Source organism: Bison bison, unplaced genomic scaffold (genome assembly GCF_000754665.1).
Source record: "Bison bison bison isolate TAMUID 2011002044 unplaced genomic scaffold, Bison_UMD1.0 scf7180017864139, whole genome shotgun sequence".
In the NCBI taxonomy this organism is placed as follows: Eukaryota; Metazoa; Chordata; class Mammalia; order Artiodactyla; family Bovidae; genus Bison; species Bison bison.
In genome coordinates, this window is record NW_011494711.1 from 12,024,346 (window position 1) to 12,051,058 (window position 26,713).

Here is a 26,713-nt window from a genome sequence, read left to right on the forward strand (position 1 = left end):
TTTCTTAAAAGTTAAACATACCCTAGGCTTTTAAAGATGGGGTAGAGGCATTTAGTTGGCTCAGTGGTAAAGAATCCACCTGTAAATGCAGGAAGACACAGGTGACACAGATTTGATCCCTGGATCAGGTAGATCCAGTAGGAAATAGCAACCCACTCCAGTATTCTTGCCTGGAAAATTCCATGGGCAGAGTAGCCTAGTGGGCTACAGTCCATGGGATCACAAAGAATTGGACACAACTGAACGACACACAACTGAGCAACTGAGTGACTGAGATTACACGCACATGCAGAGGCATTTATAGTGTGCTTTATCTGTATTCAAAGAGTTTGTATATTTAATAAAGCCCATTCTTTTAGTAGGAAATGATTCTGTATATCTAGAAAAATATCTTTTAAACAGTCTGCTGCTGCTGCTAAGTCACTTCAGTCATGTCTGACTCTGTGCGACCTCATAGACGGCAGCCCACCAGGCTCCCCCGTCCCTGGGATTCTCCAGGCAAGAACAATGGAGTGGGTTGCCATTTCCTTCTCCAATGCATGAAAGAGAAAAGTGAAAGTGAAGTTGCTCAGTCGTGTCCAACTCTTCGTGACCCCATAGACTGCAGCCTACCAGGCTTCTCCATCCATGGGATTTTCCAGGCAAGAGTACTGGAGTGGGTTGCCATTGCCTTCTCTGATTAAACAGTCTAAACACCTACAATTAAAGTTTAGATTTTAATCCATGTCTGATTAGACTGTTGGCAAGAAGGGCAGTGAAAGTGAATAGGGAGCATTCATTCTAACTGGTGTCCCAGCCCACAGCTTCAGTTCAGTTCAGTTCAGTCGCTCAGTCGTGTCCGACTCTTTGCGACCCCATGAATCTCAGCACTCCAGGCATCCCTGTCATTCACCAACTCCTGGAGTTTACTCAGACTCACGTCCATCGAGTCAGTGATCCCATCCAGCCATCTCATCCTCTGTCGTCCCTTTCTCCTTGTGCCCCCAATCCCTCCCAGCATCAGAGTTTTTTCCAATGAGTCAACTCTTCACATGAGGTGGCCAAAGTACTGGAGTTTCAGCTTTAGCATCATTCCTTCCAAAGAAATCCCAGGGCTGATCTCCTTCAGAATGGACTGGTTGGATCTCCTTGCAGTCCAAGGGACTCTCAAGAGTCTTCTCCAACACCACAGTTCAAAAGCATCAATTCTTCGGCACTCAGCTTTCTTCACAGTCCAACTCTCACACCCATACATGACTACTGGAAAGACCATAGCCTTGACTAGATGGACCTTTGTTGGCAGAGTAATGTCTCTGCTTTTGAATATGCTATCTAGGTCGGTCATAACTTTCCTTCCAAGGAGTAAGCGTCTTTTAATTTCATGGCTGCAGTCACCATTTGCAGTGATTTTGAAGCCCAAAAAATAAAGTCTGATACTGTTTCCACTGTTTCCCCATCTATTTCCCATGAAGTGATGGGGCTCACAGCTTACCTACTACCAATTCTCCATATAGCCACTAGTTTTCTATTTAAAAACATGAGTGTATCACACTCCAACTTTAAAAAAGCTCCAAATGCTTCTATTCCCTGAAAGAGAAAATTTCTAAATCCCAACTTGACCTAAGAGCATATCTCAACCCAGGTGCAGCCAACAATCTGTGCCTCATTGCTTGGCAATCCACTATAGAATCCAGTTATTTCAAGCAGTTATTCATCCATGTCATTCTCAAGTCTTTCTCCCTCAGTGCTTTGAGGCTGGTCTTTCCTCTGCTGGAATATTCTTCCTAAGTTTCCCCTTCCCTATCTGTAAGGTGAATTCACACTCAATCATTACCACCAGGAAGCCTTCCCAACCACCCTGATAAATTATTAATCGTTTCTTGTTTTACCTTTCCCATTTTAATATAAATGTTTTCCTTTGCCACTAAACCAAGTATAGGTTTCGATCCATTCATATCAAACTCATCTGATACTCTAGTTAAGCATTTAGATTCCTGTGCCTTATATCCAACCTCACAATTGTTGAGAGTAGAAGATGAGAATCTGTATCCCTGCCCATGAGATTTTTTGATGTGAAAAAAATTGAAAATAACTACATTAAACTGTGAGTTTTAGCTTCTTAGTTTTCCTAGAGCCTAGTGCACAGTTGGAGAAGGAAATGGTAACCCACTCCAGTACTCTTGCCTGGAAAATCCCATGGATGGAGGAGCCTGTTAGGCTGCAGTCCATAGGGTCACGACGAGTCGGACACGACTGAGTGATTTCACTTTCACTTTTCACTTTCATGCACTGGAGAAGGAAATGGCAACCCACTCCATTATTCTTGCCTGGAGAATCCCAGGGACAGAGGAGCCTGGTGGGCTGCCGTCTATGGGGTCGCACAGAGTCGGACACGACTGAAGGGACTTAGTAGCAGCTTAGCAGTGCACGATTGGTACTCAATAAAAATATGCTTACTATATACGTGGTTACATATTCCACATGTATTTCAATCCCAGCATGTTACTATCTGAACTTCTTTTTTTTCCAGACTATCATTATTCTTCATACTTTTTCTGTCTGTATTAGTGCAGCCTTTATCAAAGTCATCCTGAGCTATTTTCCTTTTTCCTCCAAATTTATAGTTAACCAATGCCAATGGCTCTGTTAACTTAGTATCTGAGTTAAAAGTCTTGAGTTCATTCACAACCTGTTTCTTAGGGCAATTTTTTTCCCCTTCTGATAACTAGTACAGTTCTTTATCCAAGGTGGATACTCAATAGATGTCTTATTTTTAATTTATTAAGTTTTTCTTAATCAAAATAAAATATTAAAAAATTTAAGTTGGTGAGGGACCTATGAAGCACAAATGTTGGCTAGACTCCACTCTTCAAATATTAATGAAACTTGAGGTCTAAAGCACAGTGTATTATCTTTCAATGGTAGAGGGCTTGCTTTCTTCAAACTCGGGCTAAATGGATTATGATTTACCACCACTAACATGGGAAAATTTTTCAAGGGCATATGTTGGAGGGAAGATCATAGCAGTCTTCATTCTCTGGGCTTTAGACAATGAGGCTGTTTGTTAACCAGCTTCCAAATCTTATAAAAAAGTATACATGCACCAGTGCTTCTATGGCTGCCAGTTGTAGTCATCCATCTTTACTGGAAGAATCAGTTAAATTGTAATAAAATTATCATTTTTATATTGATGCCACCCATGGATTTTATAAAAACTTCAGCTTTTGAATTATTGTTTTCAACTTTCTTTTTTTCATAAAATTTGTTCACAAAACCATCTTATTTTCTTGAATACAATTTCTCTTTTTACCAAAAAAGAAGAATCTGAAAGAAAAAAATGATCATATTAAAATACAAAAGCAAAATGATATTTAATATTTACTTAGGTTTCCCATTCAAATTTCACAAGTGAATAATTTCTTCATCCCATGTCTTTAACTGGAATCTCCAAAGTTAAATCTAAATTCAAATTTAGTGATGCATCTGTAGATTCTCATTATTCTGTAAAGAATATACATTTAAAGGTATTGTCCTTGTATATCTTTTATAATTAAAGGTAAGCAATTGAGTAAATATTATAAAAGTCAATAGCTATTGGTTATTCAGAATATACTTTACATAGTCAAAAAACATTCAAATATTCTGAGAGAGTTATTTTAGATACAAATCCAGGGAACTGAAACCAGCACTTCTAATATTCCACATTCTGATGGGGGAAATTTGAGAAGAGAAATTTTAAAAAATGTTTATTGAACTCCTACTGATTATCAATAAGAATGATTCAGAGATACTCACCATGGAAGCAGAAGAAAGGTACATAGATTCTACTATGTGTAGAACTGTCCTGCTAAACAGTTTATGATTTGGCCTAGGAGAATCCAGTGTCAGGCACTCAGTAAATTCTCAATAAATGATAGCTATCAACATAATAATTCCTATAGCAAACAGATAAAGTTTAAGGACAGATTCTTCTACTGATATACTCATTTTACAGAAGAAGAAACTAAAATATATTTTTTTAATTTTTTACTACATGCTGCTGCTAAGTCACGTTAGTCGTGTCCGACTCTGTGTGATCCCATAGACGGCAGCCCACCAGGCTCCCCCGTCCCTGGGACTCTGCAGGCAAGAACACTGGAGTGAGTTGCCATTTCCTTCTCTAATGCATGAAAGTGAAGAGTGAAAGTGAAGTCATTCAGTCATGTCAGACCCTCAGCGACCCCATGGACTGCAGCCTTCCAGGCTCCTCCGTCCATGGGATTTTCCAGGCAAGAATACTGGAGTGGGGTGCCATTGCCTTCTCTGTTTTTACTACATAGGTGGACTCAAAATTAGAATTAGGGAACCACCTTCAAAAGCCTCCTAAGGACCACTTCATAGCCCTAGGGTTTTAGAATGATACCCACTTGAACTAAGTATGCGCAGACCCTTGTGAAATTTGACCAGGTAAGTCTACCACTGGGGATGACAACCAGGAGTACCTAACCCACTTATATAATTAGTTCTCTTCTGGTAATATGGAAATGAATACAGCTAAGCCAAACAAAAGAATCTTTTATTTATATGAAAGTTCATCTGTTGGATAAAGTGTATTTTGACAACTCTTAAAGGTAAAAGTTGTTAATTTCTTTGTTTTCCATTCTTTTTTATTCCTACTTTGTCATTGCTGTGAACATTATGGGAGTCCAGCTACAAGGGGAAGAAAAAGAGGAGAAATTTATAGGTGGTGGGGACCACCAGTAGAGATTTTTTACTGAGTTTCTGAAGATACTTGGTATTGAGTCTATAGAGGGGCTTATAATCAACTTCTGTCATCCTTACGATTCTCACAGACTCGCTGGACAAAAGATGTGGAAAATACTGGGAAGAAACCTTGAGAGAAGCTCTTTCAAGTGTGACATATCGGTGGTCATGTGTATTAATGGTCAAATCAGTGCTTGAGACGGGTCTATCATTCCACTCCTTCTTTTCTAGGAATTTCAGCAGTGTTTCTTTCCTCTCGTATACTCTTTATGTCTTATCCTGAATTCTATGTCAGGGGGAGAGGAAGACTAAGGCACAGTTAATTAGTAGCTTTACTTAGGGTAGATAAGCCAAGATTTTCCTTTAATTTTCTTAACATTTTCTCTCCTATTGCAAGTAATTTATGTTTCAATTAATATGGACAGATTAGAGAAAGAAAGAGGAATAAATCATTGTTCTTAGATCAAGTAAATACAGCAGACATAGGATATTTTTCAAGCAGTGTTTTAAAGCTGTCAGACATAGTAAGGATGTAACAAGTGTTGACTTTTCAAATAGGAGTTTGAGCAATTACAGCTGCCATTTGGGGTGGGGATATGATAAGATAAGACTTAAATATTGGAAAGTATTTTCAAAGCATTCTATATTCATAGTCTCAAAATATGTAATGCAAGCCACTTATCCATGACACTGAAAAAAATTTTCCTACTTTATTTGGGAAGGTGGATCCTAAATAGTTGTGTTATGCTGCAAAGGTTCTATTCATGGTAGTTTTAAGGTCATTGGGGGCAGAAACAATATCATCTGCTTCATGCTTTGAGCATATAGGGAGTTCTTAGTGAACAATTGTTTATTGATTCAATCCATAATAAAAGGAAAATAAGAACAGCAAGAAAAAAAAATGCTCAGATGTACTTCTTGTCCTATTGCCAAAGTCATGTTAGTCACCAGTCTTCTATTCAGTGTTTGTGAGGAACAGGTATGCTTTCTCCCACATGCACCCCCACATTCCTATCACAACAAAGTATCAGTAATATTATTAACGGCAGTGACTATCATTTAGAGAGTACATTCAAATGACAAGAACTTAATTTTCTCTAGTCTTTGCATTCATCTACAAAACAGAAATAATTTCCTTTTGTATAGCTAAGTAAACACATAAAATGAGCTACCTTGCAAGGTCGTGCAGCTAGAGAAGCAGTACTGTATAGTATTTAAGCACATGGACTATAGCATCATATACTCACTCATTCCAAATCCAACTACTGCATCGTTTTTTCACCTAAGTTATTTCTTTTTGCTACAAGGTGATGACTAGAATCATATCATTCCCATTGGATTGTTGTGAAGATTGAATAAGATACTCAATGGAAAGAGTTTAGCAAAGAGTTTGGGGCATATGGGGTACACGCATACACATAATCCTGACTTTCCGATCATGTTGTTGTTGTTGTTTAGTTGCTAAGACATGCCCAACTCTTTGTGACCCTGTGGACTGTAGCCCGCCAGGCTCCTCTGTCCATGGGACTATCCTGGCAGGAATACTAGAGTGGGTTGCCATTCCCTTCTTCAGGGGATCTTCCCTACCTAGGGATCAAACCCAAGTCTCCTGCATTACAGGCAGATTCTTTACCACTAAACCACCAGGGAAGCCCAATCATGCTGGTTCTTAGAAATGCATGCTTCCCGTAAGTACTATGATCATAAGTAATCTCTCTTCACTTCTATGTTTTTGCTAATTTATCTGTTTTTCACCATCCAGCTAGTATTTCTTTTTCTGGAACACAGTATGAACAAAGATAATTATGTTCTTGTTTATCCTTCAAGTCTAAGGATAATTTCACCAAAAATCATCCCCAAATAATCCAGGATATAGTTCTCTCATACTATTTACTCTGTGTTTTATGGTACTTATTACCTATCTATGTCCCCCACTAGACTGTGAGAGCTCAAAAATAAGAACTAGGTCCTTCTTACTCAATATCTCTCAACACCCAAAACAAGGCCTGAGTGATGGAACAGACTCAACAAAATGTTGGAAGGATGGGTAAATGGAGGCATGGATGCATGGAGGAAATGACTCAGCCACCAACGCTGCCATGGGTGCATTCCAAACTGGAGGGTAGGCATTGAGTGAAAAGAAAAATCGGAGATTCAAGAAACACATTACCATGCCTGCATTTATCTGGGTTCCTTCCCATGGGGTAAAATACAAACTTATTTTGTCTATGAAAGACAATGTGTAAGTATAAAAAAATTCAGAATCTTTCCTTCCTATAATCCCAAGTCTATGGGAACCTAAGTTTATCTCAAAGCAGGGACACTATACTGCTCCTAACACTGCAGTAATACGTGGCATCACTATCTGTAGATCATCCAGAGGCCCTGAGAGAACAGTGCTCCTAGGCAGTGCCTCTCAAACTTTAGGTGAGGTTAAAATGCAGACTCTTGAAAAAGAACAGATATATGTATATGTAGAACAGAATCACTTTGCTGTATACCTGAAACTCACACAGCATTGTAAATCGCCTATACTCCAATATAAATCACTTATATTCTAATATAAATTATAAATTAAACTCATAAAAAGGCAGATTCTGGTTGAATGGTTCTGGGAATGTATAGTTTTTATTAGGTTTTACTCTGGGAGAAAATTTCACAAAAAATTGTGGGCAGTGTTCAAAAACCCAAAAAATCACAGTGAGGCATTTTATTCTAGGGCAACCAACTCCAGTATTTTTGCCTGGAGAATCCCCATAAACAGAGGAACCTATCAGGCTACAGTCCCTGGAGTCGCAAAGAGTCAGACATGACTGAATGGCTAAGCACAGCACAGCACAGTGTTTCTCAACTTTGGCTGTACATTAGAAAGATGCGGGAAGCTTCTAAAAACACAGTGGAGACCAGTGGTCATCTTTACTCCCCCCGCATCAATTGATCAGAATTTGGGAGGATTTCTTCCGTGAGATTCCGTTACAAAGCTGTGAGAACCAGGGTTCTACCTACCAGTCCACCAGCACCACTCAAGGGGCTGATCCAAATTTCTGATTCAGTCTGCAAACTGTTGCATCTGCGACAAGATAAGTACCCAAACAGAGTAAGAGTTTAGAAACTTTTACAGCAACGTGACAAATTAAGTTTACGTCTACTGAATCTAGCAATAAAATAGATGAATTCGTTTAAAACAAAAAGCTGACTTCCAAAGAAACATTTTGATTACCCTGCCTCAAAGAGGCATTCTGAATAAACACCCATCTCTGGTATGGAGGATTGCCCGGACCCTTCTCTAAGCTGTTACCTCTCAAAGCTGAAACATGGAGGCCAATAATTGCTGGGGCAAATTACTTGGAGACCTGGGTACAACGGGGTTAATAAACAGGACTGTGGTAGGTGGGGTTACAAACCAGGAACACATGCCCTCCAAGTTAGATAGCTTTCTTTAATTGCTCTGAAAACAAACACACTCTCACATAACACGGAAGGTGAGAGCTGAATGAAGTTTTCTGGGTAATGGCTTGAAATGTTTTCCTTATGAGAAGTGGTGTTGAGTTACAGTGTGCAGACCGAGAACTGGGAGGAGAGAAGCCGCAGCCCCAGCCGGGCCCCCACCTTTCCTGGGGCTTGTAGGAAGGTGGACATGGGCTCATGGAGATGAGATGAGTGATCTGTTGAACTGTCTGGTGGCTGGAATCGACTGCTCCCAGAGTGACCAAAGGGCAGTATCGAGCAGGGCTTCACCAGGGGCCAGCTGAGCAGGCACGGATGCTCTGCTGTGAAATGCCACGCAGGCAGAGACTGACAAGCCGTAGGAGCTGAGCTCTCCCCTTGGACGGCTGCTTCCTGCTGTGTTCACGGGAGGGGGGCGCTTTCTGGCAACTTGGCTGCTGCAGCTACTGCTACTGCTACTACTTCAGCTCCCTCTCCACTCAAGGTAAGCAGGCTCAGAGGGAGGGCAGGCTGCAAGGGAAGCCTTTGTACCATGAACAAGATCCGAAAGTTTTTCCGAGGAAGTGGGCGAGTCCTGGCATTTATATTTGCAGCTTCTGTCATCTGGCTGCTCTTTGACATGGCAGCTCTCCGCCTCTCATTCAGTGAGATCAACACTCAGATCCTGAAGGAAGACATTGTTCGGAGGGAGCGGGTAGGGTTCAGAGTTCAGTCAGACCAGGTGAAGAGCCTTGACAGCAGCAGGACAGAGATGAAGCCCCCATGGAAGGGACACGGGAAGGGCGTGTGGGGCAAAGAGAACTTTAGCAAGACTGAGGAGAGTAAGCTCAAGGTCGAGGATGATTTGGACCAAACCCAGAAGGAAAGAAAAGTACAGAACGCCCCGGGAAGAGGCAAGGTTGCGCCTTTGTGGCATCCTGCATATAGGCAGACTCATCCAGTGACTTTTACCAAGTGGAAGACAGAGGGGCGAGACATCCGACCTGCAGTTTCCTCTCACCCCATGACACCAAAGCAAATGACAGCTCAGGGGCTTGAGAAAACTCCATTCATTGCAGCAAGGGGAACTCCACTGGCCAAAATATCTGTGCACACAGGACCTGTCGGTATAAACAAGCAGGGCCCGAAGAGCCATGGTCTCAATAGTGACATATCAAAGCAAGCAGCTGAGAGGTACCCCACTGTGACTACCAGTCTTAGTAATGACAGATTAAAGCAGAGGTACCAGGCAGGAGTAAATGAAAGAAACTATCCTGCCAGCCCACCAGTGCCAAGACCCAGGGAAGCCATAGCCTTAAATAAAACTGAGACTCCGAGCAAAGAATTGAATGCAAATAGACACAAAGCCAATAAGAACCTTACCTTTTCCAAGTTCATTGCCAATTCAGATCGCTTAAAGAAGCCATCTATTAATGAGATACAGTGGGGAGGCTTGCTGAAGGATGACAGAGCCAAGGTGGCTGGTGGGAAGAAACTCAATTTGTCTGAAAGCCATGTAGTAATTATAACCAAGGAGGAGGAGCTAAAGACAGACACCAGAGAGGTCCCCAATTCCAACACCAAAACTACATCTACTATAGTATTGGGCAAAAGCCAAGAGAAACGCATTGGCATGAAGAACAATGAGGCATCTTTCTCTTCACTTGCTCTACAGAGAGCAGCAGTGTCTCAAACCAATCAAGCCTTAACTGAGGGACAGGAGTTAGGAAAGATCAACTTAACTGCCAAGACCCGGCCTGCACAACTCAACCAAAGTCAGACAAAAGCCCTTTCACCTGAAGATGGCAGAATGCACCGTGTGTTAAGAATTGATGCGACACTTTCTCCAAGGGACCCCAAAGCTCCAGGTCAGTTTGGACGTCCAGTAGTTGTTCCCCACGGAAAGGAGAAGGAGGTGGAAAGAAGATGGAAAGAAGGAAATTTCAATGTCTACCTCAGTGATTTGATCCCAGTGGACAGAGCCATTGAAGACACAAGACCTGCTGGGTAAGATCCATTTCTCTTCTCTTTCCTCAGCCCCAGGTATTTTGGGTCTTATACAGAAAAGATTTATTTCTAGATACTTCTGTGTGATTTTTGGTTGCCTAGAGAATTAGAGAAATTGTAATCACTAGGCAGAGTTCAGATAGTCTACCATCCTCCCAAAGAAAAGTTCTGCCATCAGCAGACCCAATGAACTCTCTTTATTCCTTTACTTCTCTGAGACTTTGGCCCTCATCCCCGTTAGCTCATGGTTCTCTTCCCTTTTCTTCAATAGGTATTGAAAACCTACTAAAATGATGAGATGAGCTCAATTCCTAATAAGATGTATATGAACAGTAGAGCTTAAAATGTAATTTCATTAAAACAGTGACAATGAAGTGAATTCTCAATTTTGGAACTTTTTATTACCAGCAAGTTTGTCAGGAGTCTATTTGGAAAAGGAGCATGGGGAAGGAGGCTTCTAGGCCTCTCTGGAATCATATTTTAAGCAGCAGAATTCTGCCTAATTGTGAGTAATGATTATCATAATAGCAAGTGAAGAAGTGACTCCACTCCCTAGAATTTAATAGCCTTTAGAGATGAGGATGGTAGATAGCTCAGGAGCTCAGTGATGCAGGAATAATAATGTTGGAAAAAGTCAATCAGCTAATAAGTAGCAAACACCTGCAAGACACACAAGAATATATTTTATATTTCTAGAGCTTCATTATTTATGAAGCAACTGCATACAAATCACATGAACTTCATAAGAGCCCTACAAAGGAGGTGGCACATATTATGGGTTCAAATGAGCAAATGAGAACACTCAGGAACTATGTCACTTTCCCAAGGTAACTGAGCTCTACCGCTGCCCAATGAGTCTTCATGAACCAGGTTTTAAAGAATTAAATTCCTATAACTAAAAGGTAGATCACAGAACCTGATCTGATTCAAACATAGTTGGTTCCTGGCTCTTTTCGGCTCACTCATAAATGAAGGTATGAGCCATATGTTGTAGCCACATGTTTAGTTCCCATTAATTGTTAATACAGCTTCATACATGCCTTGATATTCGATTCCTGAGCCAAACAAGGTTTGCCAAGAAGTTGAAATTAGGGAGTGTCAAGATTCAGACTTACAATATGTAGTATGTAAATAATGCCCTTGTTTGGCCTATGTAAAAGTAAACAACTCTTCTTTGTGATCTGGATATCAGTCTTACTAGGAAGAAGGCTGGAGAAGGAAATGGCAACCCACTCCAGTGTTCTTGCCTGGAGAATCCCATGGATGGAGAAGCCTGGTAGGCTGCAATCCATGGGGTCGCACAGAGTCGGACATGACTGAAGCGACTTAGCAGCAGCAGCAGCAGGAAGAAGGCAGTTAGAGATGTGCCTGTATTCATACTGGTAAGAAGGGCCTCGTCATTGTGATGTTAATCATTTTCAGCTCTTAGCCATTGACAGACGTCTATCGGCCATGCATTAATCACCTGTTTAGAATAAGCACTCTGCCATTCGTGTTCCTCTCCCTGGTGAAACTCACAACCTTGAGGAGAACACAAATAAACCTAACATCCCAAAATAAAAATAAAGAAACTGAGGCCCTGGGAGGCTGTATTGTGTTCATAGAGCTAGTAATTATAGAGAAATGATTAAAATACATGCTCAAAATTATGTTGTGCTATTAATCGCCCATCTCTTTCTAATTACTACAACAAAAAATCTCCCAAATTATGTTGGACCAGCTCTGATCTGAAATCCTGTATATCACATGTCAAATATATCACATATATTTATGATACACTATCACTATCCTGGGGCTTCGCATGTGGCACAGTGATAAAGAATCTGCCTGCCAACGCAGGAGACACAGAAAAGGCAGGTTTGATCCCTAGGTCAGGAAGTTCCCTGGAGTAGGAAATGGCTACCCACTCCAGGATTCCTGCCTGGGAAATCTCATGGACAGAAGAGCCTGGTGGGCTACAGTCCATGGGGCCCCAAAGAGTCAGACACAACTGAGCAACTGAATACACACACATATCACTAAATTACTACATATATACATTTTATATGGCATATTCAAATATGCCAGTATACAGCATATACTATATATGCCACTATGAATGGCATATTACTATACATACCCTATGTAGCATATACTATATGGCCATATACTACCCATGGCAACTTTCAGTACAAAATGCCAGTAGTAAAGTAGCTTTATTTTAATATCCCTTCTGTGGTCTGGCAGACTGCTATGGAGCTTGGGGAAAAAAAATCAGACACTGCACAGAAGTCCAGGCTTCAGTTACAAACCAGAGAAAGGGCAATTGTATGAGAGCCAAAGCAAGCAATAATGATGTTATCGTCCATGTGATTTATTGGAAGCTCAATGGCTTCCAGTGCTCGTTATTTTCTAAAATTTGATCTCTGGAAGCCAAGGGTTGCTGCCCAGGAAAGTCACAGTCAGGCTGTCTTTTCTGAAGGAGGCTGTCCCAACTGTAGGAGAAAGTGACACGTGTGCTTGAGAGCATGAGTCAGACAGCGTGTGGCCAGGGCCTCTCCCTCTTATCACACAACCTACCTTGGCTAAATATAGGTGCCCCTAGCAAGCTGCCTATCTGATGCTCTACTCTCCCAACAGGACGGAGGTGACAGTTTAACCAACAGGGATGCTATGTACAGAGCCCCTTTTGTGCCATTCTTACAGGAAAGAGAATAGATTATTTTTCTTTTCTTTTATCCAAACACTGACTACAAGTATGTGAAAATTATGTATTCAAATGGATAAAGGTTGGAAGGAAATACATTTGGTGTTGGTGAAAAGGTTGGTGAAAAACATTTGATTCTTCAGGTTGGCATGATTTAAAGTTGTCTTATTTTGATTTTATTTTTTTCCAGCTTTGCTCAAAAGGTATATGAGATGCTTATAAGTACACACTTACAAGATTTTTTGAGATAATAATTTTTAAAAGTCTGCATGGGGGAAATTGCTATATAATATAGTAAGAATATATGTATGTGTATGTGAAAGAGAGGGGGGAGAAGAGAAAAGAAAGAAGCCAGAAAGAAAAACACCAATACAGCATACTAACGCATATATATGGAATTTAGAAAGATGGTAACAATAGCCCTGTATACGAGACAGCAAAAGAGACACTGATGTATAGAACAGTCTTTTGGACTCTGTGGTAGAGGGAGAGGGTGGGATGATTTGGGAGAATTGCATTGAAATATGTATAATATCATATATGAAACAAGTCGCCAGTCCAGGTTCGATGCACGATACTGGATGCTTGGGGCTGGTGCACTGAGACGACCCATAGGGATGGTATGGGGAGGGAGGAGGGAGGAGGGTTCAGGATGGGGAACACATGTATACCTGTGGCAGATTCATTTTGATATATGGCAAAACCAATACAATATTGTAAAGTTAAAAAATAAAATTTAAAAAAAGAAAGAAATCTATAAGAATGCAGAAGAACTGGGCTTAAAATTAGTTGCAGTAACAATCCACTGAACCCTTTAAAGTTTAAGAGATCTGGGGACTATCTCCCTTACTGCTTCTTTCATTTCCTCCAAATCTGTGTCATAACTGGCTATTGAATACACATTGAATCAAAACAAGGATTAAAAATCATAGGTTTGCTAGTATGTTTGTTTCGATTTAGTTCCCCCCTGGTAAAGATAATAAGTAGTTACTAGTTCTTAAGAATGATGATTTAACTGATATGCTAGGATGAGGGTAACATGGAGAAGAAGAGAGAAGCAGGATTTCTAGGACAACGTCTCCTGCTCTTATTCTAAAACCAGACTCTTTAAAACCTGCTCTTCCCTCCTTTTCTCCTGAGTCCCAAAGAACCATTCTAAGGTGTTGAGATGCAGTAATGGCCTTTTTCAAAAGCACAAACCCCTTTCTGTCATCAGCATTATTTTACTGTCCTTTTTAGTGCCACCTAGATTTCTACCCCTTGCCCTGTGGCTATCACTTATGGAGTGTGCCGGTCTCTCCAATGTGGGCCTTTAGCATAAGGATAGTTAGTCTCATGATCTTTTTCTACACATCAAGTTCATTACTACCCACTGATGTTTTTCTTAACTGGTCCCTTCCCACAGCTTCCTACTATCCTCACCTTGTAGTCTTTACCCCCAAACATCTTAACCTGACATTGCTTACCATCTAACTGTATCTCACTTCCACCTGTACCATGATTTGACTTAAACTCTGTACTTCAGTGACCCTTAATGCTCTTGTTGTTACTAAAACACTCCTTACTATGTGCTGTTCACTAACTAGAGCCTTGAGAATCTGTTTCACCTTGTCAGTGAAATTCAAAGCTTCAGGAAGAAACTCTGTCATTTACTTCATTTTGTATCCCCTTAGCACAGAGCACCAGTGGTGAAGAATCCGCCTGCCATTGCAGGAGATGGGGGTTTGATCCATACGTTGGGAAGATCCCCTGGAGGAGGAAATGGAAATGCACTCCAGTGTTCTTGCCTGGGAAATCCCATGGACAGAAGGAACCTGGAGGGCTCCATCCATGGGATCTCAAAAGAGTCAGACACGACTGAGTGACTAAACAACAGAACTGAGCACAGGGCAGGGCACTCAAAAGATTCACGTTTATGCAATATGGTTTTGAAGACAAGTTTCTCTTAAATTATTTTTGAAAATTGACACTATTTTTTTAAAAAAATGAATGACAGATACCTATTCAAATTAGGTTTTGAGAAGTCACTTTACAAATTAGTAATAATGACTTAATAGTAACTTCCTAAATTTTCATTTTGGATATATAGAATATGTTAGTGTCTTGTTTAAAGTAAATATGTCCTCTTCTAACACTATGATCTATTCATTAAGTCATGTTTATTCACTAATTCATATTTCTGTTGTTGTTTGTCATGCATTTTAATGTTTTGATTTTCAATAGATGAAAATCTCCTTGCTTCATTCATAAGAAAGTTTTCTGCCCATAAGTAAAATGCAATTTCATTTTTGCCTAGAATTTTTGCCTATTAAATATGCTTCAAATAAAATACTTTTTTGACAGTCATTTCACATTTCCATATTAAACCCTTTCTTTATAAAAAGATAATCCTTGCAGTTCCTACTCGTATTGAAGCTTGGTTTAGCCAGCAATAATCAATACACCCACACAAGATTTACTAAGATAGAGTCCTGCCTACTGGAAATGCAAGCCAATTCTCCTTAGAGAGGTCTGTCCTGTGGCCTGCAGCTAGAGGGAAGATGAAACTCCAAAAAGGAACCTATTTTAAGAGTGCACTTCCTGAATCTGCATTTAGAGAAAAATGACTCAAGGACACGTTTGCTGCCAGCATTTAGTTTTTTAGAGGACAGTAAGAATTACAGCGTGCTCCTCCAGCGCTGCTGCGTCGTCATGATGTTAGTTCATTGTTTAATTTAATGCTTTGCTTTTCCTACAGTATTCTGGCAAGCCCCTCTATAAAGCAATTAAAATGGGTCTATTCTCTTAGCCTAGAGCTGGGACTGTCAACCAATAATTTGATTCCTTCCTACACAGCTAAAGAGAGTTTTCTTTTGGCACATATGAAAAGCAAAAGATAGCACCATGCATTTGCCACAAACCAGTCTAATTCACTGAGGGAAAAGAAGAACCTTTCTAGATCCTTAGTTTCTATCTGCCCTGTTCTTCCAATCCTAGTAAGGTCCAAAACCACAACTAATGAACTGCTGGAGGAGGAGCTCGAAGAGAGAAAATAGACTGATTCCAGAGCTTTCCATACTTCAGGCTTCTAGATGTGTGTATCAGGCTGAAAGAAAAAGAAACTGAACAGTGAGATGAAGCTCAATCTCCTTAGTTTTACATTGGATTAATATTTCAGTTGGTGAAATGAGATAGCTTTTGTGATTTCAGTGACTGGAAAAGCTATGAGATCTCCCTAAGAAACCAAACAAGGGCAGAGGGGGAGAAAATCTCAGAAGATGGATTTTAATAGGTTGTTTCCTGCTTTTTCTTCTATAAATGTACACAAAGCAATGTTGCGTGTTGCTTCTGAATTGTGCATGTGTGTACACGTTCATGCACATTTGTGTGTTTGTGTGTGTTAGAGGGCAGTGTGCCATTTCACTAAAAAGCTGTATCTGAAAGCTGGAAATACACAGCAGAATTTGTTTAAAAGGTGCAAGATAGACCATAACAAAACAAAGGGTAAATGTGGCCAAAAGATGACTATAGAGTTTTTGATGTTTTTAGTTATCACACTCTCCTCACAATTGGGGTGATAAGGAGAGAAATGATCAGAAGGTATAAAACACACTTCTGCTACTGACTTGAAGAGAAAAAAACAGGTAAGAAATGACTAATTAATGTAAAACTGAGAAATGGTAAAACAAATCAATGACTTTGTCTCCTAAATACAGCCAAAGACCTAGAAATATTTATGGGAGAAAGGAATTGGTAAATGTAGAAATTTGAACCTGTGTACACTTCTTGGTACAGACCTCATCCAAGGCCCAGTTTAACCATCGTAAAATAATTCATCAAATTCTTACGGTGATATTGCAGTGAGTACTCTTGTCCCATAAAATAGCTTTCTTTTGGGCTGTTCTGGGTGAACCATTCAGAGCAGAGTTTCCTAAGAAGAGAACAGTTTTAGGTCAAGGCTCAGAAAATTGGGGAAAAGTAGCAATATTTAGAAGCTCTGTTTTGTTGTTTGCTTTCAGAAGGAAGGGAGCATTTTAGAATCTCCTCTATGTTTAAAAAAAAAATCTGTATTTTTCTACACTAAAATACCTTCTAAATTGGCCCCACTTCTAAAACATTTGTGTATGGATATGTGTGAGAAGGAGCTATAGAGAGAGAAGCAGAGTATTCACAAAGGGCTTTACTACTTGCCTTCTCATTTGTTCCTTAAACCCATCCCTCAAGACAGGTACTGTCACCATCCCAGCTTCACCGAAAGAGAAGCTGAGACTTAGAGAGGAGGCTGAGGTCTCAGATGGCAGTTGGTAAGGTGGTTGGCACAGTTCATTCTATTCCACATCTGTTTGCTCACTGCTTGTCATAACCTGGGCAGCTGGGACCTTTTATCTTCCATGTACATCATCTTACCTGATCCTTAAAACAGCCATACCAGATTGATAAAGTGATACAGATGAGCAAACAAAGCACATAGAAAGGTAACTTGCCCAGGGACTCACAGCTCATGCATGGCAAGGTTGGGATCCAACCCTTAGTCTTCCTCACTCAGCAGTAATTCTATACCCCAGGCTGGCTCTCACATAGACACCTGCTCTGCCCTCATGGCAACCATCCTATCTCCACCTCTCCCAAGATTGTCCAGGTCTCTCTCAATAAGGGATCTCTCCCTTGCTGAGCCTCACCAAAATGGTGCCTATTATGCTCCATGTAGTGATTGTGTGTGTATGCATTTGTGTGTTTTATATGTGTGTGTTTATTCTAACCAATCCTCACAGTCACACTATGAAAGACATACTTTCGTATGTGATTTACAGGTCAGAAAAGTGAGACTCTGAAAGAATAAATGATAAATCTGCTGTCCCAGCAAACTAAGAGCAGATTCGCAGTTCAAAAGAAAGTTTTCTGTCCAATTCTAATACTCTTTCCATTGGATACAGCTCCTCTCTCCTTTGTTTCCCTATAATCATATGACTTGAGCAGAAATTAAAACAGCTGTCTTCCTTATACTCGGGAGGGAGTGGGGAATAGAGTCAGAGGTATTTGAGGAGAATTAGTTTTGCACATCAGTTATCTTGTCAGGGAGAAAATTTATAGGAAATCATCTTCTATTCAGCATTAAGCAAAGATGATTCTTTAAAACTGCCCAACAACCACAGCTTAGCATTGAACAAATATCTCTGAGCTCCTTTCTACTCTGCCATCTCACATCTGAGCATAGATCCTGCCTTCAAGGCAAATAGAACAAAATGTTCCTTGGAAATAGAGTGAACTACTCAGGCAAGGATGAGAAAGGCTGAGCCTGAGAGAGGGCACAAGTGTTTGAGCTGCAAACTGAAGGGAGTTAAAGACATAGGGGGAGGGGGTAAAAAAAGTGATCCATTGAGAAACAGGGAAATCTGACCTGAGACTGGGGAGAGCAGAGAGGGTGGATATGAGACCATAGAAATAAGCATGAGTCCAGACCAAGTAGGACCTTGTTAAAGTGCTTCAAGGACCAATGGGAAAATACCCAAAGACTTAAAACCCAAAACAGCAATTTAATTTACCTTTTCTCAGATGTCTTCTGACCCAGAGGGAAGCACTAATGGGTGAATGAGGCTAAAATTGCATACAGCATTACAGAATATTAACATTAGATAAAACTTCCTTCAAACGATCTCTAATCCCACCCCTTACATTACAGAGAAGGCTGAGGAGGGAATGACTTGCCCAAGGTCCCAGGACCCTCCAGGAGAGACAGAACTACCTTCACGGTGCTCTAACCTCAACCTAGAACTATTTCTGTCACATCACGCCACATCTTGCTTTCCCCCCTCCCATCCATCCCCACTCTGACAGCTGCCTGCTCAATAGATTATTGTCAAAGTGGTGAATGCTGTGGCTGGTGGCTTCTATTTCTAAGCTTGAGTCCAGTAGCTTTGACAGGTAGACGGTTGCCTCAGGACTACAGATTCAGCCTTTGGAGTGTGACTAAAATCTTCTCAGTGATCACAGGTGATTCTGATTAAATGTCAGGGCTGGGCTTCCCTGGTGGCTCAGACGGTAAAGAAACTGCCCGCAATATGGGAGACCTGGGTTCTATCCCTGGGTTGTGAAGATCCCCTGGAAGAGGGCATGGCAAAGCACTCCAATATTCTTGCTTAGAGAAACCCATAGACAGAGGAGCCTGGTGGGCTACAGATCATGGGGTCACAAAGAGTTGGACACAACTAAGTGACTAAGCACAGCACAGTCTACTCTTGAAAGAACAAAACCTAAAAGTAAAAGTTTTATAGAACAACTATACCCCCTTATCAGTGAGAAGAATAGAAGAAGCCGAATAATTCCAAGGTCTTACAGAAAAGAATATAATTCTGGACAGAGCTCCTCAGATAGATGCTCTATTCTCTCTGTGATCCTTCTGAAGATACCAGAGCTTGGGGAGGGAAGGCCCCAGAACGCTCACACTGAGGCAGTAGTTGAATTGCAAATAGAAGCTGAGAGAATATTCTCCTCAACCTTCTGTTCAAACCTGCGAACACTGAGACTTGACCCACATAGTCCATTTTGACTGTTTTGGAATAAAAATGAAAAATTCATAGACATGAGGGAATATTATCATCCTCTCAATCATCTGATTTGAAACCTTTTTTATTCGATAGGATACATTCAAAGCAGTTTAGTGGCTGAGCCGTCAGCACACACAAGGCAAGAAGGCAAAACACATCACTTTCTGAGTCTCTTGGTAAATGACGAGTCCTCGATGGATTTGGATTAAAGGACTGCCTGGGAAAAGGGCAGTGCACCCAGTCAAAATGTGTGCATGTGTTTTGTGGATAATCATATGACCTTGCCGTTTTTGTTTTTTCCTTTTACCATGGAGTTTACAAAGTATTTTTATCTCCATTGTCTCATCAAATTTTTACAGACAGTCTGTGATGAAGGCACTGTGATTTCATCCTGAAAATGAGGAAACTGAGATTCTGAAAAGTTCTGACTTGCCCATAGTCATGCAGTCAGGATCAGAAAGGTCTAAATCTTGAGTTCCTTGTCATCTTCCTCAAGTTCAGGGTGTGTCTGTCTCACCAGAGTAGTGTATCCACATGGGCAGGACAGTGGAGTCCCCACATTAGTCTCCATTTGTTTTTAGTATTTGAATTGACTATAGTAATCTTTGGGTTAGTTTGTAAGTATAGCACAAGGTCTGTAGACTCTAAATACCTCACTTGTGCCATGCATGGGCATATAGGATACAAATATGATTTCTTAACCTCAAAAAAGCTTTTAAACTCAGAAGTATCTTGTATTAACTTAGACTTTACCTGAGCTGCAACTCTTCCTTCCAATATAGCAGAAAGGTTTCCACTGGGCAAATTGGAGGAAAGGAAATTTGCTTCAGTTGGGTCAGTGTTGGATAACATTTAAATAGTTTCACCACCTATGGGAAGTCGATGACAGTCAGTGGGTAAGAATTTTGTAAGAGTTAATAAGACCAAAAGACTTTCCAGTTTGACACACTGTGACTTTCAACAAAACAAGCATGCTGGGTTTTCTAGACACCTGGAAACATGTTTAACCTGTTTAGTGATGCAGAAAACCAGGTAGCTTTATATGTAGAGTGGCCAAGCATCTCAGCCACCCTAACCAAGACACACTACAAAGCTTTGTATTTGAAACCCCCCACATCGCCTTCTGTGTCCCTCTTCCCATCTTTAATGTCACCCTCTTTTCCAGGCACCGTATGACCTGTAAACATAATCTTCCACAGGATCACCCTCAATGTAATTCCCCAAATGCGTCTAAAATATACATTTGTTCATAACTGGCAGAGGTGCCATCTCCTGGGATAGAAATCTACATATTCATCTAGTGAAATTCTTCATGATCAGTCCTGATGGGGAAATTAAAGCATCACGTAAGTAAGGTTGAGAGGTGAGGAGGGACAGATTATTTGGTGAAGAGTGCTGCCTTTCCCAAACCTCTCAAATTTCTGAGGGTTCTGTCAACCTCTAATTTCAGAGTGGCTCACATTACCTCCTAGAACTTTCTTCTGAAAGAGACCAAAACTCTATTGAATTATACTATGAAAAGATCCATCGACTTTAGCCTGCTTGCCTAATTCTCCCCAATGTATTTTCATTTGTAACTAGATGTTTCTGAAGTCAACCGCATTTTAATGATAAGACAACTTTGGGACTTCACAACTAAGGCTTGTTGATTCACATAGCTCAGGCAGAATTTATGCAGCTGACCCTTCCTTTTTAGAACTGATTTATTTTTTTCAGGGGCAAATGTTGTGAAGAATATTTAGGTGTGAAATGAGTATTTCTCATTCATTTACACTATAAAATTAGAGATGAGGGAGTCACAGAAGGTCATTGATGTTTTCTATACTCTTCTTTCATTCAGGCTAATCAACTCCTCTTCGCTTTACTTTCTCTTACCCAGCTTAGAGCCTAAGGTGGGCTATTTAACCAGACTACACTAGTACCTTCAAAATCTTCCACCGCTTTTGTTTCTACCTCATTTTCTCTGATGATCCCCAGATCTGGATTAAACCATCTGTTCACATTTCCATACACAGCCTTCCTAATGAATGGTGCTGGGTAGGTCATTTAACTTCTCAAGCTTCAGTCTGCTCTATTTGAAGAACAACATAATAGTATGCATTTTAAGCAGTTGTTAAAAGGATTGAATTTATGTACATAATAGTATTTTACCATGCAAATGGTATTTTACCATGCAGTAAAGTGCCATGCAAATGTGTTTTTTCTATGGTTTTTACTCATATATTGTTTTATTTGTGGACTAAGCACAGTGCCATTATGCTGTCTCACAGAAATGCCTGCTTCCACAAAATGCCACATCTACTGCCAGCTGCTTTTATTCTTGTGGACTTACAACTTCCTGAATAGCTATTACAGGAACCAAACTGGACCAGAGCTTGAGTCCCAACTCCACCATTGACTAGCAGTATAATCATGGCATAGTCTCCCCATGATTTCAATTATTCTTTTATAAAGAGGGAAGAAGAGATGCTGTTGGTTTGAGGTTTAAAATGAAATAATGCAGAAGGCTGATAATATTTATTTATGATCATCATAATTTAATTATTACATTACAGAGAGTGTCTGAGTTAGAAAAATGGCAAATACTCTTTGTGAGTGTCCACTGGGTACCATCATGTGAAGAGTTACCCAGGCAGGAGATGGAAGACTGCCAGCAGTGAGGCTTGATGCACTTCAGGGTATGGAGAAAACCCAAGACCAATTACAACCCACCTGAATACCAACTCCCACTATAGTCATGTTCTCATTTCCATGCCAGCAAAATGATTTCAACTGTGGCTACCCTGGAGCACAAAGAATCTCAGCAAGGACCCCTTAAATAGATACGGAAGCTATCTATTTAAGAGTTTAAGTAGTGTATAATACATATCATATATATCCATAAATACATTCACATGCAGTGGGAAAGAATATTTTCTTTGGCACTTGGCAGAAGGCCAGTTGAGAAGGCAATCATAAATGGCTTTGTAGCATTAAGTGAATTAATGTTAATTAAGTAACATTAAGTAAGAGAATAGGAATGTTCTCTTGTGGTCTATAACCTAATTGGGAAAGCAGTAGCTACCATTTGGTGAATTCCTCAGCCCAGAAACTGTGCTAGATATTTTATTTACATGCATTCTCACTAAGCTGTAAATCTCTTTTCAATAAGGCATGTTACCTCATTTTACATATGAGGAAACTGAGGCACAGAAGGATTAAGTAAAGAATCTAGACGACAATTTGAAAAATTTTTGGTGGTGAGCTTCAAAATAGTGTCTTAACCACCTATAAAGCCAGTGTCCTTTCCACTACAGGGTGATGTCTTCACAGGAAGTTCTCATGTCTTGCATGGTTAGGCCTCTTAGCAACAATTGTCACTGGGTCTGTCAACATGCAGGAAGCAACAGGTTAGACCCCTCAGTCGAGAAGATCCCCTGGAAGAGCAAATGGCTACCCACTTCAGTATTCTTGCCTGAGAAATCCCATGGACATAGGAGCCTGTGGGCTACAGTCCATGGGGTTGCCAAAAAGACAGAAATAACTTGGCAAGTAAACAAAAACAAATATCCTTCCTCTGCTCTTTATTTTATTTATAACTCTCTCCAACAAAAGTGCACAAGAAAATCATCATATAGATAGATGGATAGATAGATAGACGATGTGTGCATGCTAAGTCACTTCAGTCATGTCGGACTTTTTGCAACCCTATGGACACAGGCCAGCCATGCTCCTCTGTCTGTGGAATTCTCCAGGCAAGAATACTGGAGTGGGTTGTCATGCCCTTCTCCAAGATAGATGATAGATAAACAAAGAAATAGATGACAGACGGATTGATGGATAGATAGGTAAGTAAATAGATGATTGATAGATAACTTGAGTGTATGTGTATTTACACACAATTGCACCTTGTGGGTTTTTCTTAGAGGACTTACAACAAGAATTTTCTCATAGTTCTAGAGTCTGGAATGGCACCAGCAGGTTGGGTTTCTGTGAGGCCTCTTTCCTCAACTTATAGACAGTCATCTCTCTCTGTGTCCTCAGAGAGAGAGAGAGAGAGAACTCCATTTCTGCTGTCTCTTCCTCTTACACCTTGTGGATCTTGTTGGCACACTTTTTGTGCTCTGCTTATATTCTGGCCCAGGTGTGCAGAGCAACTTGTTCACAATAACCTCCCAACCACCAGTATCATCATGTGCTTTGTGGATGAGGTGTGGTCCACTCTCCTGAGGTCTGTACATAGCGTCCTCAACCGCTCTCCTCCCCACCTCATCAAGGAGATTCTACTGGTGGATGACTTCAGCACCAAAGGTAAGAAAACTACTCCCTGGAAAATCAAAGTTTGATGCGAGGCAATAACAATTCGGATACAAAAATTACAGGATAATTTGATAAAGAATGAATGATTTATAAATGCCCAATCATTGTTTGATACTGTGGCTTAGAGGCATAAGTCCAAGCATCTGTGAATTACAGAAAGTCATCTCAACCACCCATGGCCTTGTCCAGCTAGTCACCGCAGACTCTCCTTCAGCTGTGACTTCTCTGTTGTGTAGGAGTGATTTTCTAATTACAGGTCTTTGGAGATGGGTACTTTGAGGTCCTGGAGACCAGAAGATGTTCTCTACAATTGCGTAAATGCCTTTTTATGAAATCTAACAAGAAAAGATGCCACAATTAACAGAGTTAGTTATAGAAGACAATGAAATGTAAGCCCTACGGCTTCTGCTTTATTATATGTTCAGCTAAGAGTTGAGAAGACAAGTTGCCAATGGGACCAGAAAAATGAGGTTCCAACAGAGTTCAAAGGCAGAATTCACCACTGTCTTTACTTTTTTGTTTATTACAGTGAAGAATCTCTCTCTTTGAACTGTAAAAAACTGGGTATGTAAGTGGTCCCATGACTGCCAAAGGTCCTAGACCACATTACAAAAATCCCCAAATGCAACCCACTTCAGAAAAACTTAAAAAGTAGCAAAGAGACAGCAACCTTAATAGAACACTTTAGCCTTGGTCATGACAACAAGGACATGAGCCAGTTCTCACTTCTCTCTCTTAAGAGTGCCTACCAGGGTCACACTGAGCTCCAGGAGCAGGGAGATATATAAGGAAAACTGGTTGAAAACGTTGAGAAGTAGTCTTGAAAGCATCAACAGAAATAGAATCTAGTTACCAAGCAGATAACAGTCCCTTTAGGAATGGCCTATTCAGATTTTGTGGCCCTGAAGGATCTATGCTGCTGCTATTGCTGCTAAGTCTCTTCAGTCGTGTCCGACTCTGTGCGATCCCACAGACGGCAGCCCACCAGGCTCCCCTGTCCCTGGGATTCTCCAGGCAAGAACTCTGGAGTGAGTGAAGGATCTATGAAGTCCTCTTTAAGAGAAAGATGACACAATTGGTAGGAAAGCGAGCAGCAGAAGTATTCACAGAAGCCATTCCTACCTGGGATATGTCAATACCTTAATCATACATAGAAGTAACTGTAAGCTACATAAATATACCACCCCCCCCACAAAGAGCAAGAAAGCAGAGGTGTGATGGAGAGAGTGTCATAGTAGGAAGTGGCAATGGTCTTAGCCAATTGCAGTTGCAATATCTTTCTTTTGCAAATTTTTCAATTTGCATACAATGCATGGCCTCTCTCCTAGGTCTTAGAAGAGGCCTTTACAAGGGGAAAAGTTTGTGCAGAAACCGAGCTTCATTTATTTCAAGGTAAATTTGTACCTGTCCTGACAAATGCTCAGAAAAAGTGAGCCCTTCTCTTGGTAACTCACCTACACTGAAAGGTGGATTTGAGTTTTAGGAAAACAGAAACTTAGAGTATTGAACCCAAAAATCCATTTAAGAAAATGACATCATGGCTCAAAGGATAAAATATAGTGACTATGGTAAATATCATAGTTTTGGGTATTTGATCTGATCTTATTTGATCCAGATCTTATTTTTAAAGTATTTCCTTGTCTAATTTCTCCCTGATATAGACTACCTAAAAGATAACTTGGATAAATACATGTCTCAGTTTCCAAAAGTTCGGATTCTTCGCCTCAAAGAGAGACATGGCTTAATAAGAGCCAGGCTGGCAGGGGCACAAAAGGCAACAGGTAAGAAGCTGCTAATTTTTTGTTTTCGCTACATCTTTATTTTAGTTTAATCTTTTCCAAATACATATCAAATTTGAAATAATAGTACAATGAGCACTCCTATGTCCATCATTTCATTCCACCAGTTTCTAACTTTTTGCAATATGAATCCCACTAAACTGTTTCAATGACACACTGAGGGGTCACAACTCTGAAAAACTCCAGCTAGGTACATTTTAATTACTTGCCACTATTCAGTAGAGGGTATATTCCCAAACTATCACAGAAGGACATTCTTTTTCCTCATTAACATTGTTGTGGACCCCTTTATGAATGATAATAAAAATCAATTACCTAAAAACAAAATGGGAAAAATATATAACTATATACACAATTATATATACATATATCTAGATATATACATAATTACATATATGTGGGTATGTGTCTATTTGAACACTCATATATATGAACTAGACAACAAATTAACAATTACTCTGGCAAGCTGCTGTGAAGTTTCCAAACATGTGTTCTCAATTTCTGTCCCTGTCTCCCTATGGGTGGCAGTGTCTATGACCCACACTTAGAGCAGCAATAATGGAGGGCTGATTTCTGAGTTTGGAAAGAAGCAGAAAGATCTATTTGAATGGAGTTAGAAATAGACTCATCTAAGGATAAATTCAGTGGCCTTAAAGTGCACCTGACCCTGTGGGGAGTTTAAGGAAATTCAGGGTCCTGCACCAGCTTTAGTTCAGTTCAGTTCAGTTGCTCAGTTGTGTCCAACTCTTTGCGACCCCATGAACTACAGCACGCCAGGCCTCCCTGTCCATCACCAACTCCCAGAGTTCAATTAAACTCATGTCCATCGAGTCGGTGATGCCATCCAACCATCTTACCCTCTCTCATCCCCTTCTCCTCCTGCCCTCAATCTTTCCCAGCACCAGGGGCTTTGCAAATGAGTCAGCTCTTCGTATCAGGTGGCCAAAGTATTGGAGTTTCAGCTTCAACATCTGTCCTTCCAATGAGCACTCAGGACTGATCTCCTTTAGGATGGACTGGTTGGATCTCCTTGCAGTCCAAGGGACTCTCAAGAGTCTTCTCCAACACCACAGTTCAAAAACATCAATTCTTCAGCACTCAGCTTTCTTTATAGTCCAACTCTTACATCCATACATGACTACTGGAAAAACCATAGCCTTGTCTAGACAGACCTTTGCTGACAAAGTAATGTCTCTGCTTTTTAATATGCTGTCTAGGCTGGTCATAACTTTCCTTCCAAGCAGTAAGCA

General features: G+C 40.5%; 1 protein-coding gene across 1 annotated transcript in view; it reads left to right on the forward strand.

Annotated features, from left to right (window-relative positions):
• Positions 1-8,216: 8,216 nt before the first annotated feature.
• The window catches only part of GALNT5 (polypeptide N-acetylgalactosaminyltransferase 5), a 45,323-nt gene continuing 26,826 nt past the window's right edge, over positions 8,217-26,713 (forward strand). Inside the window, exons 1-3 of the mRNA XM_010840021.1 lie at positions 8,217-10,155; positions 23,489-23,655; positions 25,326-25,445. Of these exons, the coding sequence (XP_010838323.1) occupies positions 8,702-10,155; positions 23,489-23,655; positions 25,326-25,445 (1,741 nt within the window). The 5' untranslated portion in view covers positions 8,217-8,701. The remainder of the gene's footprint in view (positions 10,156-23,488; positions 23,656-25,325; positions 25,446-26,713) is intronic.